Raw genomic sequence first — 14753 nt, 5'->3', positions numbered from 1 at the left:
TTAGCCTGATCAGTCAAAAAAAACTGAACTGAAGACATCCTGAAAGGAATGCTCTCCATTCAGAATGCATTAGGATAAAACTGATCAGTTCTTTTCCGGCATTGAGCCCTTTTGATGGAACTCAAAAAACGCTAGTGTGAAAGTACCGTAAAACTGTTAATCAAAAGTGTCTGGTCATTAAAGGAATTGGCCAGTTTCTTATACTGATGACCTATCCTCAGGATGGGTAATCAATATTAGATTGTCAGGGTCTGACTCTTCGATGCCCCCACGATCAGCTGTTTGAAGAGAACATAGCGCTTGTGCGCTGCAACATGCAAGGCTTTCTCACAGCGTAAAAAGCTGGGACAGGGCAGGAGATCAGCATAGCACATTGCTCCTCTGCTAAAGCCTGGCTTAGCACATCTATGCCAAGCCTTAGAAAAGCAGCACTGGTACAGACAGCAGAGCCTTGTGCTACATAGTTCTTGCCTGTGAGGCACAGTACGGCCTCAGGGAAATCTCTACTCCTATACACAGCAGTGCACAGGAGTAAAGATTGCTAAGCGCTATAGGCCCATATTGCATGGAAAACAAAAAAAAGAAATAATGTATATTAAAAAAAAAAAAAACATTTTAGGGCATTTACAGTAGGTTTTAAACTTTTTTTGGTGTAAATTTAGGAACACTTTAACAAAACTGCTCAGATGTGCAAATTTAAAGAGAGTTCAGAATGTAGCATTTTTTAAAGATTGATTTACCTGTATTTCATTATCTGAACAACTTCTTCAGCGTCTTCTCTGGTGGCCTCCTCCCTCAGCTCTAATCTTGCCCTGGCCTGGGTAAAATACAAAGCAATTTTAACTAGGATTTTTTTTTCACGCGGTGTTGTGCAACGTCCATACTAGGTTTGCACTGGGCAGATTTGCCCACTGAAATCAAAAGAGCATACATCTGACAGATGTCACTGCGCGGCATATGTCACATATAAGCACCGGTATGGAAAATTCCCCCGGTATGGAAAATTGCATTGGGCTGTGATATTCCATGTAGCAAAAAATAAGATGGAGGCAAAAAAAGAAAAAAACATTATTTTGGCATTTTTTCTGTATAATGGGACCCTATGGGTCAGTCTTACCCAGTGCATGTGACAAACGTGCACTGCAGAATGACACTATGATATCTAGGACTAATCTGTAAGACACCAGAATTAGTATACTGCAATGTGCCAGCGTTCCCAGAATGTGTGTATTTTTGAAGCGATTGCACTGCTAGATCTTCAGTGTGTGCGCTGCAGAATATACTAACCGCTACCAATAATATAAAAAACTGCTGTATGTGACTAACGTTGGGGTTTATACAGCAGATTTTTTTTGCCGGTTGGTAGCAAACATGAATTTGCGATTGCGTTTCTGTACCTCGGTTAAACGGATCAAGGACTCCAGTTGTCTGGTAGTTATAGGAGTACTGTCTATGCCCTGGTTCTGTTTCCTGAGTTCCAGGTAGAAGCTCTGGAGGACCTGAGCTGCGTCCAGTGACAGTTTTGGCTGCACATACTGTCTGGCATAACCAATGTATTTTCGTAAGAGCTGGTGTGGAATGGCATCGATATGTTCCCCAGGGCGGACCTAGAATAAACCAAAGACTTCTGTATGTGCAGTATGGGTGATGCTGTATTCGTGCGTACCATTTCATGGGTGACAATGAACGATACCTTTAATCTCTCTTTTAAAGGTCTGCCTGGAGTCACCTCTAGCACAGAGATGTTGGACTCCTGCGTGTCCGCACGTGTTACGTTAGCGCTGTGTAGGACCTCCTTGGACCCAGACCTCATGGCCATGACATGTTCTGACAGTAAATGATCGTGGTCTTCATTAGGGGTATCCAGGAGGATGAAGACCAAATCAAAGCGGGACAATAAAGCGCTTCCCATTCTGTGCAGAGAAACAAACACTATGCTAATTGTAGTTTGCAAATACTGTGCTCATAGGCTTCATCACACATTTGGCGCAAGAATACTACATAGTTTGGTCTCTCTGTACCGTATGTTCGGCTTCAGAGACATGCAATGCTATCTGATCAAAAACAGGAATATTGCAAAGAGGAAAAGTACTAGTTGCCGACATCATCTGCTTTCTTATATCTTGGGCAGATGCTTCCAATGAGTCTTTGAGGTATGAAACCTCTGCTTGCTCAAGGGTGGGCAATATGCGTAGAGAAATGGCTTTCTCCCAGGATGAGCAGGGCACCTTTGGAATCCTTTTTTTTCCTATAGTGTACAATCAAGTATAGATTCAGGAAATAAACTATGGGGACAGAATGATATAGTGTATCCGACTTGTAGATGGCACTCTTGCCACGTTTTCTTTGCAGGAATATAATTATACTTTTATAAAACAATCATACATTTCTAACTACATTTATAACTTGTGCGGTCAGAAAGTCTTCAGACCCATTCTGGTTTTTCACATTCCGTTGTGCTAAAAAAAAAAAAAATTATATATATATATTTCCCTTCTATTCTGCACTTAATACTACATAATGAGAAAATAAAGAAAGAATTTTCGAAATCTATGCCAATTTATTGAAAAGGAAAAACTAAAATTGACATTAGTATTCAGCCTCTTTACTCACGACTTGAAGGGTTTCTGTCATCAGAAAAATGGTTATGTAGCCGGCGGACATTGGCGATGTGCTAATGTCAACAGAACATAACTGTATGACTTATATCTCCCCGCCTGCCGCCGTTCGCGCTAAATAATCACTTTTATATTCTGCAAATGAGCCTCTAGGTGCTAGTGGGGCGTTGCTGCAGCTCCTAGAGGCGCCGTCCTCTCACCGTTTGTAAAGGTGATTGACATCCTCGGTCTCCTCCATGCCCCGCAAATTCCCGAGCCGTTCATTTTAGTCTTAGGCGCAGTGAGTGAAGGGCGGCATTTTAATACTAAAATGGACGGCGCAGGAGCGGGATTTGCAGGGCATAGAGGAGACCGAGGATGTCAATCACCTTTACAAACGGCGAGATGGCGCCTCTAGGAGCTGCAGCAACACCCCACTAGCACCTAGAGGCTCATTTCCATATTATAAAAGTAATTATTTAGCGCGAGCGGCGGCAGGCGGGGAGATATAAGTCATACAGTTATGTTCTGCTGACATTAGCACATCGCCAATGTCTGCCGGCTACATAACCATTTTTCTGATGACAGAAACCCTTTAATTGAAGCACCTTTGCCAGCGATTACAGCCTCCAGTCTTCTTGGGTATGATGCCACAAGGTTTAATATATGTACAATTACCGATACAATCACAGTATATCCTAACATCTATCAATATTCCCAGTCACAGAGTAGCCATAATAACCGCTATTTTAGCTCCAACCAAAACACTAAAAGTGAAAGGGTCTGAAGACTTTCTGAATTCACTGTATTCGTCCTGTTGTAAGGTTCCGTGTTTTCACTTTTCACTTACTTAAAGGGGTTGGCCACTTTCTGGGTGCTGTTGACAAATGTGTTTGTAAGAGGACTATATGGCACTTACTAATATAGCCTTTGTTGATATTCTGCACAATTTTGTATATTTCATGAGGTATTCTCCCTTGTTGGTAGAGTCTTTGGCGCTGTCCACACAGAAGTTCTGTACATAAAATGGCTACTGTTGGAGGGTCATGTGACCAGGCAAATCACTCAGTCTCCTCCACTAAAACACACAACACCAGCACTAAACTCTCAACATTGCAAGTGCAGATGGCAGATGTGGTGTATTTCAGTGTAGAAGGCTGAGTGAGGTGTCTGGAGTTTTTTTTTTTTTGCCTGGTCACCTGACCCTCCATCAGCAGCCATCTTATGGACAGGTCTTCTGTGTGGACAGCACAGAAGATATGCCCAGCAAGGGGGCATGACTTATGAAATATAGTAAATGGCACAGAAAATCAACAAAGGCTATATTAGTAAGTGTCATATAGTCATCCTACCTACGATTGGTCAAAAGTAGCCAGAAAGTGGCCAACCACTTTAAGTGTACTTCTTAATTTGCATGTGTATTGAAAAAGGTCCTCAAGTGTTCCCAAACGCCTACCCAGGAGCCTCTGAACGCAATGGGTTGTGTTGGAGGAAAATAGTAAAAAGCTACACAGGGTGAGAGGCGGCTTTGGATTATGTGTAAGCTTCAACATGGACCTCCCAGCACCCCTGGTATTCTTATACTGAGACAGCTTCTGCAAACATAGATAACAAACTGCAGCAACAGAAAATCACTGCAGATCATGTTTCCTTCCTCCAATAATAGAACTGCTTCACTTACTTGAGGTTCTCAGAGACAGTCTTGCCTTTGTTGTAGTGTCCTCCCACGGGGTTGGCAGCAGCGATTATAGATGTCCTGGCTGGTAAACTGCAGACAATCCCAGCTTTGGCAAGGCTAATGCTCTGCTGTTCCATGGCTTCCAATAAAGCCTGGTGCTGGTTACCCATCTTATCAAATTCATCGATTCCACATACACCTAAATGTTAAAAAAAAATTATATAAATAAAAAATAAAATAAAAAAGAATAAAATGGAAGCAGGAGAGTTGTCCAGAACATATACACACAATATATACAAACATTGAGCTGTTCATCGTTTATATGACCACTGCAGCCAATCAATGGCCTCCATGAATGGCATATGACTGCTAAAACTGGTGACTATGTGTAGCAGTCATATGAACGGGAATCGTAACGTCGAAGACCAAGGAGCCATTTAAAAGGTGTGTTTTATTTTTTCTTGCAGATACACATACTGGCTAAACAAACGCCAAAAATACTCTTTTCGCAAATGTCTGGTATGGCATATAGACTGGGAGATTTTCCAGGCATATACCCTGGACATATACATCAGATGTCATATGAACTGGGACAAAACAAGATTTTTGGAATCACCTGTAAAATCTCTCTCTCGCTGAGTTCATTGGGGGACACAGGACCGTGGGTATAGCTGCTGCCGCCGCTAGGGGGCGGCACTAGGCTAAAAAGTGTTAGCTCCTCCCACCGGCTATACCCCCTCCAGCCTGGAGAGAGCATATTAGTTTGTGCACAAGCAGTAGGAGGAAAATAAATCAGAAATAAAATAACATAACAATAACCAGTGTGTCCGAACCCAAAACTGAGGACCCTACCAGTTAATCAACTGCCGTCGCCTACGGCAAAATTAGAAACAAAAACAACGGGTGGAAGCTGTGTCCCCAGGGAACTCAGCGAGAAAGAGATTTTACAGGCGAGTCCACAAAAATTTTGTTTTCTCGCTCGCTCGCTCGTATCATTGGGGGACACAGGACCGTGGGACGTTCCAAAGCAGTCCACGGGGAGGGAATAAACCACACACCCATGGACGACACAGTCGCAGGAGTCTAACATACCACAGCCCGCAAGACCTTGCGACCCAGAGTGGCATCTGCCGACGCAAAGGTATGCACCTGGTACAAAGGTATGCACCTGGTAGGACCTGTTAAACATGTTTAAGGAAGACCAGGCTGCCACCTTACACAGCTGCAAAGCGGAAGCCTGGTGGAAACAGACCCAAGAAGCGCCCAGTGCCCTAGTCGAGTGAGCCGTGATACAGAGGGGCGGAGCCTTGCCCCAGGAGCGATACGCCTCAGCAATGGCCAAGCGGATCCACTTGGCAATCGTCCCTTTGGAAGTTGCCAAACCCTTGCGAGGACCCTCAGGAATAACAAACAGAGCATCGGTACGCCGAAAAGACTGAAGCGGATAAATAAGTCCGCAGGGCACGAACCACGTCCAGCTGGTGGAGGGCCCGATCGCTAGGATGCAAAGGCGAGGGACAAAATGAGGGAAGAACGATGTCCTTGTTGAGATGGAAGGCGGAGACTACCTTCGGAAGAAAGTAAGGCACAGGACGAAGCTCGCCTTATCTTGGTGCAGAATAAGAAAGGGTTCCCTACAGGAGAGCGCCGCCAATTCCGACAAGCGCCTGATGGAGGTGACCGCTATCAGAAAGGCCACTTTCCAGGAAAGAATGTGGCAAGAAACCATGTCAAGAGGCTTGAAGGGAACTGATTGGAGAGAACCAAGCACAAGGTTCAAATCCCAAGAGGGTAAAGGAGGGACAGTGTGATCCACCACCTGGAGAAAGGTCTTAACCGGGGCCTTTTGCGCCAGAGGTTGCTGGAAAAAGATTGCAAGCGCCGACACCTGCCCCTTTAGGGAACTAAGGCCAAGACCCAAATCCAGCCCCATTTGCAAAAAGGAGAGGATTGCGGGAAGGGAGAAACTGAGCGGAGGGAGGCGGCGGTCCGCACAGAAGCACAGGAAAGACTTATAAGTCCTGTGATATAACTTGGCGTATACGTCGGCTTCCTGGCCTTAATCATGGTGCGAACAACTCCATCGGAAAAACCCTGACGCTTTAGAATGGCGGTTTCAATAGCTACGTAGTCAAACGTAGCAACTCTAAATGCTGGTGGAAGACGGGTCCCTGAGAAGGATGAGATCGGTGCACCAGGCTCAGCGCAGCTAATCTGGGGCGATGAGAATCGTCTAGATGCCCTCCCTCTTGAAACCGTCGAAGGACCCGAGAGGGGGGGGGGGGGGGGGGGGGAGACATACAGGAGGGATAAGCCGTCCCATGGGGCCACCAGTGCGTTTACTGCGCACTGGGTGCAGAGACCACGGTCTTCCGGCTGAGGAAGTCCACCGTCCAATTCTTTACGCCTGGAATGTAGACTGCCGATAGCGCTGGTACATGTTTCTCCGCCCACTTTAGAATTTTGTACGACTCTACCATCACAATTTGGTCCTTGAGACCTAACTACATCCTTTTTTTTATGTGCTATTTTATTTAAAACTTCTTTTATTTATACAGTATGTTACCTTTAAAATCTTATAAAAAATTATCACAAAAACTGTAACAGACTAAAACTCTCAGTGGCTTCAGGCTGGCTCCCTCTCATAGTCTGCGAACTACTGTTTATGTTTCTTCACAGCAGCGTCCTGATTCTAATAGTCTGTAGCCACTTTAGCCTCAGAGCGCTCTGACTGACAACTGTTACAACCTTCCTATCTTGCTATAATTTAGCTCCTATAGCGGAGCTCCCTGCCGGTCTGCCACTGAATCTAAAAACACACACATATATACACCCTGCATAGTTTGGTCTCAAGGAACAAATTTTAGTGGCACTATTTAAGTAAATGTTGTACATGTGCTGAGAGATCCGACTGCGTGTTGTTCCCTAGTGGTTAATGTACACCACCACTGTGGCATTGTCCGACTTGATCCGGACTGGCAGTCCCCTAAGGAGAGGAGTCCAATAAACAGGGACAAATAAATGGCCCGAAGTTCCAGGATGTTGATGGGCAGTCTGGATTTCAACAGAGACCATTTGCCTTAGACTGTCCGAGGTGGAAAGATTCCGCCCCATCCGAGGAGGCTGGCATCGGTGGTGATGACCGACCATGAGACCGAGAGAAAGGATTTGCCGGAGTCGAGAGCCACCACCTGAGGTCTGACCACACCTGCGGAGGAAGGGCAATGGTATGGTCCAAGGAACTCTGTGTCTTGTCCCAGGACGACAAGATCGCCAGCTGGAGAGGACGAGTGTGAAATTACGCAAACGGAAGCGCCTCAAAAGGAAGAGACTATTGTTCCCAACACTCGCATGCAAAACCGTATCGATGGACGTCTGCGCCGGAGGAAAAGACAAACCGACCAATGAAGGGATAACCGCTTGTCCGAAGGGAGGTAGACTCTCGCCGCGGTCGTGTCGAGGATCATGCCGAGGAACGTAATCCGCCTGTTGGGATGCAGTGCTGACTTCTGGAAGTTCACCATCCAGCCGAAACGTGCCAGGGTGTCCAGGGTGACGAGTAAACTGTCCTCGTTCTGATCAAAGGTTGCAGCCTTGACGAGGATGTCGTCCAGATAGGGGATCAGGGTGATGCCCCTGGAATGGAGAAGGGCGAGGAGAGGAGCGAGTGGTGCTGTTGCTAGGCCGAAGGGTAGAGCCACGAACTGATAGTGGTGAGACACCACCGAAAACTCTGATGTGCGGGAGCAATGGGAATGTGAAGGTACGCGTCCTGAATGTCCACCGAGGAAAGGAACTCGCCCCGTTCCAGAGAGGCAACCACGGAGCAGAGAGACTCCATCCTGAAGTGCTGGACCCTGACAAACCGGTTCAGCAACTTGAGGTCTAGCACCGGGTAAACTGATCCCTCTTTCTTGGGGTTTGAATAAACAAGCGGAACTGGGGAGACCACTCTGAGGCGGCGGCCTGAACTCGGTCTTTGTGCAACTGGGAGAGGAAGAATTGGTCCGGTGGGGTGGAGGCCAACTCGATCTTGTAACCCGAGGTTACTATCTTGATTACCCATTCGTCGAAAATGTGGGACCGCCAAACTTCCTGAAAAAGGAGGAACCAACCCCCCTCCCAGACTTTAAGCCGCACCTCGCGCCGTAAGACGACCGCGAGAGCGGATAACAAGAGCACCAGCATCCAAAGAGGCCTTGTAGAGGTACTTCCCCGCCTCAGAGATCTGCAGGGCCAAAGACTGGAGGTCTGCCGGGGGAAGATCAACCACGATGTCCTGGTGCAGGCGAAGGGCCCATTCAGAGACCGCCTTAGGCACCCACGCCGAGGCAAAAATGGGACGAAGCGCGGAGCCAGCCGCCGCAAAGGCGGACTTATTAAAAGGCTCCAGGCGGCGATCCACGGGGTCCTGAAGAGACGTGTCATCGGTCACGGGGAGAGCGGTATGCTTAGAGAGACGCTCTACAGACGGGTCTACTTTGGGCGGGGACAACTATTTCGTGACCAGGTCTGGCGGAAAGGGATATAACAGACCGAGATGCTTCGAAGCGCTGAAAGGACAATCTGGATGGTCCCATGCCTTGGCAATGACGACTGAAAAATCGTCATGCAAGGGAAAGGCTTTAGGGGCTTGTCTCAGGCGGAGAAACGAAACTCCCTGGCGGCTAGACGAAGGAGAGTCGTACTGAACCTGGCTATCTACCATGGAAGCAATCTTAGAAGATTGTTTCTGATCCAGATCTGATTCTGAATCAAGTACTTCCCCTTCGGACAGTGTCTCGCCTGTGAGGGAGGATATGTTCGAGAGTGGCCTCGGAGGAGGTGGAGACACCGAGGCGTCAGAAGAGGAAAAGTTGGTCGCCCGAGGATGGCGCGGGATGCGCAGGTGAGGACTGGTCAGCCAATCGAACCATGAGAGAAAGGGTGGATTGGGAAAGTTTTGATAGGTCCTCTACTGCCCGGGACAGGGCGCGGGCCCAATCCGGTTCCACGCGGTCAGGGGGCAGTGCAGCTTCTCGGGAGGGATGGCTAGGGCCGGTCTGGGTGCACGGCATGCGGTACACAGGGAGTCCGATTGGCCGTGAGGAAACTTGAGCTTGCATTTTGAGTGGGTTCGGACATGGCTCTAAGAGCTGGTCCCAGGGCCGTAGGGATATAGGGTTGTCCTACTAGAAAAGCTGCAGGTGGAACCAGGTGCTGATGTCCCCCTCTAAATCTTCCTGCCGACCGAGGTGAAGAGGGAGGGGAATGCCAGCTTCTCCCAGGGCCAGTGCGGGATAAAGAGGCCACCCCGTCCTCCTAGGAGTGTTCGGTGGCGTAGGAGGAGGGTCTAGAGAAAATGAGGCCTAGTAGGCCCTGAGACCGGACGTTAAATTAGTTGCTGCGACCGGCCTGCGACACACTTCTGGTCGGCGAAAAAACAGCAGCGGAACGGGAGGAGCAGAGGCAGCCCGGAAGAAAGGGCACACGCCGGAGACCCCACCAGAGGAGGAAACGAGCCCAAGGCACGCAGTGGCCGGCTGCGAAGCACTTCCGGCTGGCTGAAAACTAAAGGAGGAACGCGAAGAGTGGGGGCTGACCGGGAGAAAGGGCCCACAACGGAGACTACCCAGAGAAGAAGGAAAAAGGGGCCGAGGCATGCGGGGACTGGGAAGGCCGCCGACCGGGATAGGCCCAAAAAGGAACTGGGGCCGAAATTAGAGGGGCGGGCAGCCGGAAACGACACTTCCAGGCGGCCGCCAGAAGGAGATGCGACCCCAAGACCCCCTGAGCTAGGGCCACCCAAGGGAGGAGAACATTTGGGCCCCAGGGAGGGAAAAAGGGAAGGAGGGGAGCGGACAAGGGTGGAAAGGGGGAGAATACTACATACCCCATCTTTATCCTCTTTTGTTCACCCTCCCGCAGTGGGTCCAGCAGGGTCACCTCTTCAGCTGCTGGCACTGAAGTGGTAAGAAGCTGGCAAGGAGGGAAGGCCAGATCCAGGTGACCCTTGGCTGGCAGTAGGCAGGTGAGCGAGGCTGCCCTGTTCCTCTTTTTCTTCTTGGGGGAGCTGTACTGGGAGGGGAGCCGACCAAGGCCATGGACCCGGGGAGAACGGGGAGGCCAGGCGGCCCTGTTCTCCCAGCCTGAAAAGGAAACATAAAAAATAGCAGACTCTGCAGAGCAGGGAAGTCTGCCTCCTACGACACTAAGCTAAAAAGTGATATACTCTCTCCAGGCTCGAGGGGATATACCCGACGGGAGGAGCTAACACTTTTTAGCCTAGTGTTGCCTCCTAGCGGCGGCAGCAGCTATAACCACGGTCCTGTGTCCAATGATACAAGCGAGAAAGATCTGTCTGCAAGTACATTTTATCACAAATAGGGATGCACGCTTTTTTAATTTGTTTCAAATTTAAGAGCAAGATTCATACCTTGATCCCCCAAAACAAGAGCCCCAGCTTCCAAACCAAAATCTCCTGTAGCGCTGTCTCTGGATAAAGTCACAGTCAGTCCAGACGTGGTGGTTGTATTTCCACATACATAAATGCCGCGGGGTGCGACGTTACACACGGCCTACAAATACACAATGATATACATCACACTTTTATTAACTTTAATTCCATTCAGTAATTGTCTGTGTAAATACATCTAACACTGGACTAGCTGGCCTACAGGCATTTGAGTCATTTCTACCAACCAGACTGATATGACATTACGTCAGGTGGGTACATCCTACTGACATGCCATCCTCCCCATTCAGAAGTCCGTGAGGACATCAATTACTGTTTAAATTACAGCTTCATGATAGGGCCCATGCAAAGAAGTAGTAGTCTAAAAGGCATACAAATAGTGCAATCCTCATATCTGCATGTGATAAAGCTGCAAGAGGTGACCACAAATGGTCTCAATAGAGACCAACATCAATATCTAGCTACTTTTTCTATTTTGCATGAAATGGTATACTGGGTCAAGGAGGAGGGGAGCATCTTCTAAATGCCATTATAGTTGTCTGCTAGAGAAAAAGGCCATCCATACCTGCAACATTTGACTCTTTCCTAATCCAGGGTCTCCAACCACAAGTATATGGGGATCTCCTCGAATCGGAATCCTGTTTTTGTCATCCACGTATTTTTGGCAACCTCCAAAAAGGGCAAGCAACAGACCAGCTTTTACCACCTGAAAAATATAAAATAAAGTATCTTTATCCGAGAAGAAACCAACATATTAGGCTGCTTTCACATCTGTGTTTTCAATTCCGCTATTGAGATCCGTCATAGGATCTCAACAGCGGAAGAAGACGCTTCAGTTTTGTCCCTATTCATTGTCAATGGGGACAAAACTCAACTGAACGAAACAGAATGCACCAAAATGCATTTCGTTCGGTTGCGTCCCCATCGCAGACAGAATAACGCTGCAAGCGGCATTTTTCTGTCCGCATTGTGGTATGGAGCAAGACGGATCCGTCCTGACACACAATGTAAGTCAATGGGGACGGATCCGTTTTCTCTGACACAATAGAAAACGGATCCGTCCCCCAATGACTTTCAATGGTGTTCATGATGGATCCGTCATGGCTTTAGAAGACATGATACAACCGGGTCCGTTCATGACGGATGCATGCTGTTGTATTATTGTAACAGAAGCGTTTTTGCAGATCCATCACGGAGCTAGTGTGAAAGTAGCCTTACAGAGTCGTCAGACTCCCTTTTTTGAAGCACCATCACCAACATGGCCACTAAGACCAGACTAATGCACGGTATTTCTATGAAGAAAGCAGAAAGCACTAGGATTACACAATTTGAAATCCAACCGGTCCCATTCATTTTCCTTGACTTCTGGATCTGCCAACAATTACGCTATGGCCTGCTTTACTGCAGTATATCGAGTGAGGGAGTTACTATGTTAAGCATGTTCTGCATCGAGGTATAACATAAATGTTTGCAATTAAGTATTCTAATGAATTTAAATAAAGTAAATGTAATGAACAGAATTTTAGATATGGTGTGTCAAGAAAGATGGTAAAATACAAAAGTTTGAAATTCTCACAGTTAATATCCTTGTTCTGATGACAATCATCACCGACAACCGTATGTCCCCTTTAGGTCTCATGCACACGACGATATAAATTTTGTGGTCTGCAAATAGCAGATCCACAAAATAAGCATGCAGTCTGCGTTGCATCCACATTTTTTTAGGGTCCATTCACACGTCCGTATGTGTTTTGCGAAAAACCGTCAATATGCGTTCCGCATTTTGCGGACAACACATTGCCATCGCTCTCATAGAAAATGCCTTTTCTTGTCCGCAATTTCGGACAAGAATAGGACATGTTCTATTTTTTCACGGAACGGAAGTGCGAATCCGCAAATGCGGACAGCACATTCCAGCCCCATTGAAAATTAATGGGTCCACACCTGTTCCGCAAAATTGCGGAACGGATGAGGACCCATTTTGCGGATGTGTGAATGGACCCTTAAGGAGCCATTTTTTAAGGACGCATTTTGCGGACAAATATAGGACAAGTTCTATCCTTTTGCCAAACGGACATACGGAAGTGGAAATCACATGGGATAATCCGTGTGTTTTCCACATCCGTATGTGCGTTCCGAAAAATGCAGACCACAGGCCCACTGAAAACAGTGGGTCTGCAAATAAATTGCGGACAGCACACGGACTTGTGGTCAAGCCCTGTTTAGTCCATAGTAGCTGCTTCCCAGTGTGTTTTAGCAGGAGAAATGGGAGCCTGCTCAGGGAGAAGAATAGGGCAGAATGCCAGCATAGACAGGTGTGTGTCATTTTATTTCAATACAATGATTCCAGAAAACTGCCAGTAAAGTGTAATTTTTCCTGTACGTTTAAGACACGTAGCGGTGTTCAAGGATGATCCATTTCTTCTATATAACAGGGCATAATGCAGACAGGTACTCTTTATAGGGTCCTTGCATAGGTATTTTGGATTGGCTTACCTCGTGTCCATATATTGCAGGGCAAAGTGAGCTAAAAAGAAAAAGAAATGATAATGAGACTAATTAAATGGTGGTAACTGATGACTTCCATTGGCCAATATCACTAACTGACAATGAAATGGAACGGTACATTGAGAAAACGGTTGTGTTGAAGGTTAAGGATCACGGACGCTGTAATGAGAGGTTCTCAGATGCCATTTACTAGTTTGTAGAAGAATATGGTTTCAATGGGCAAATCCTCCACTTTGCCATTGCACCAATTCTGATACATCTCTCCCAGCTAGTGTTGTGCAGTGTAGAAAGCTCCAACTGTGCTGTATACATGAGTCCGAGCAGTCACAATTGTGGAAAAACCTTGTGTATCCCACTTGTGTTAAAGGGAACCTGTCACCGGGATTTTGGGTATAGAGCTGAGGACATGGGTTGCTAGATGGCCACTAGCACATCCGCAATACCCAGTCCCTATAGCTCTGTGTGCTTTTATTGTGTAAAAACCCATTTGATAGATATGCAAATTAACCTGAGATGAGTCAGAGCTTGAAAATATGACTCTTCTCTGGTCACACAAGTAAGATATGACTCTTATGTTAATTTGCATATATATCAAATAGTTTTTGTTTTTTTACACAATAAAAGCACACAGAGCTATGGGGACTGGGTATTGCGGATGTGCTAGTGGCCATCTAGCAGCCCATGTCCTCAGCTCTATACCCAAAATCCCAGTAACAGGTTCCCTTTAAAGTTGTCTCATCACAGAAAATACCTTTTAAGATGCAGCCTGTGGTCACCCGAGAGCCCACTTCTGACACACATATATATCACTGTTGGCAGAGCCTAAAGCCTCTCAATTAAAGGGGTTGTCCAGGTTCAGAGCTGAACCTGGACATCCCTCCATTTTCACCCCGGCAGCCCCCCTGACATGAGCATCGGAGCAGTTCATGCTCCGATGCTCTCCTTTGCCCTGCGCTAAATCGCGCAGGGCAAAGGCATTTTTCTGAGTTCCGGTGACGTACCGGGCTCTCTATGGGGCTGACAGGCAGCCCGGTGACGTCACCGGCACTGATGGGCGGGATTTGGCTCTGCCCTAGCCAGTACAACGGCTAGGGCAGAGCTAAAGCCCGCCCCTCAGAGCCGGTGACGTCACCGAACACACTGCTGGGCGGAAGTTACCGCCCGGCAGTGTGTTATTGAAAACACAAGAGCCTGTGCCCTGCGCGATCTAGCGCAGGGCACTGGAGCGCATCGGAGCAGGAGATGCTCCGATGCCAGGCTCAGGAGGGCTGCCGGGGTGAAAATAAGGGTATGTCCGGGTTCAGCTCTGAACCCGGACAACCCCTTTAAAACATAGATTTTATTTTCAATAGTCAAAATTTTCATATTTTAGACTATTTAAAATAAAAGTTAATGTTTTAATGTTGATGCCAGAGGTTTCTGCTAAGAGCGATATACTCGATACTGTCTTCTCGTGATATTATATTCTTTCAGTGAATTCCCACTTCTGACACCGAAACAGCAAACAGCTGATTTT

The 14753-nt window shown here is 47.3% G+C and overlaps 1 protein-coding gene across 1 annotated transcript in view; it reads right to left on the bottom strand.

The window, feature by feature from the left end:
• The window catches only part of MCM8 (minichromosome maintenance 8 homologous recombination repair factor), a 58768-nt gene that overhangs the window by 13715 nt on the left and 30300 nt on the right, over positions 1 to 14753 (bottom strand). The window contains exons 10-16 of the mRNA XM_044290857.1: positions 13226 to 13256; positions 11295 to 11435; positions 10691 to 10832; positions 4279 to 4474; positions 1694 to 1913; positions 1398 to 1607; positions 741 to 817 (exon numbers count right to left, since the gene is read on the bottom strand). Coding sequence (XP_044146792.1) covers positions 741 to 817; positions 1398 to 1607; positions 1694 to 1913; positions 4279 to 4474; positions 10691 to 10832; positions 11295 to 11435; positions 13226 to 13256 — 1017 coding nt within the window. The remainder of the gene's footprint in view (positions 1 to 740; positions 818 to 1397; positions 1608 to 1693; positions 1914 to 4278; positions 4475 to 10690; positions 10833 to 11294; positions 11436 to 13225; positions 13257 to 14753) is intronic.

This window comes from Bufo gargarizans, chromosome 4, assembly GCF_014858855.1.
Source record: "Bufo gargarizans isolate SCDJY-AF-19 chromosome 4, ASM1485885v1, whole genome shotgun sequence".
NCBI classification, from domain to species: domain Eukaryota; kingdom Metazoa; phylum Chordata; class Amphibia; order Anura; family Bufonidae; genus Bufo; species Bufo gargarizans.
The sequence above is the reverse complement of the archived record's forward strand: the minus strand, read 5'-3'. Positions and strand labels throughout refer to the sequence as shown.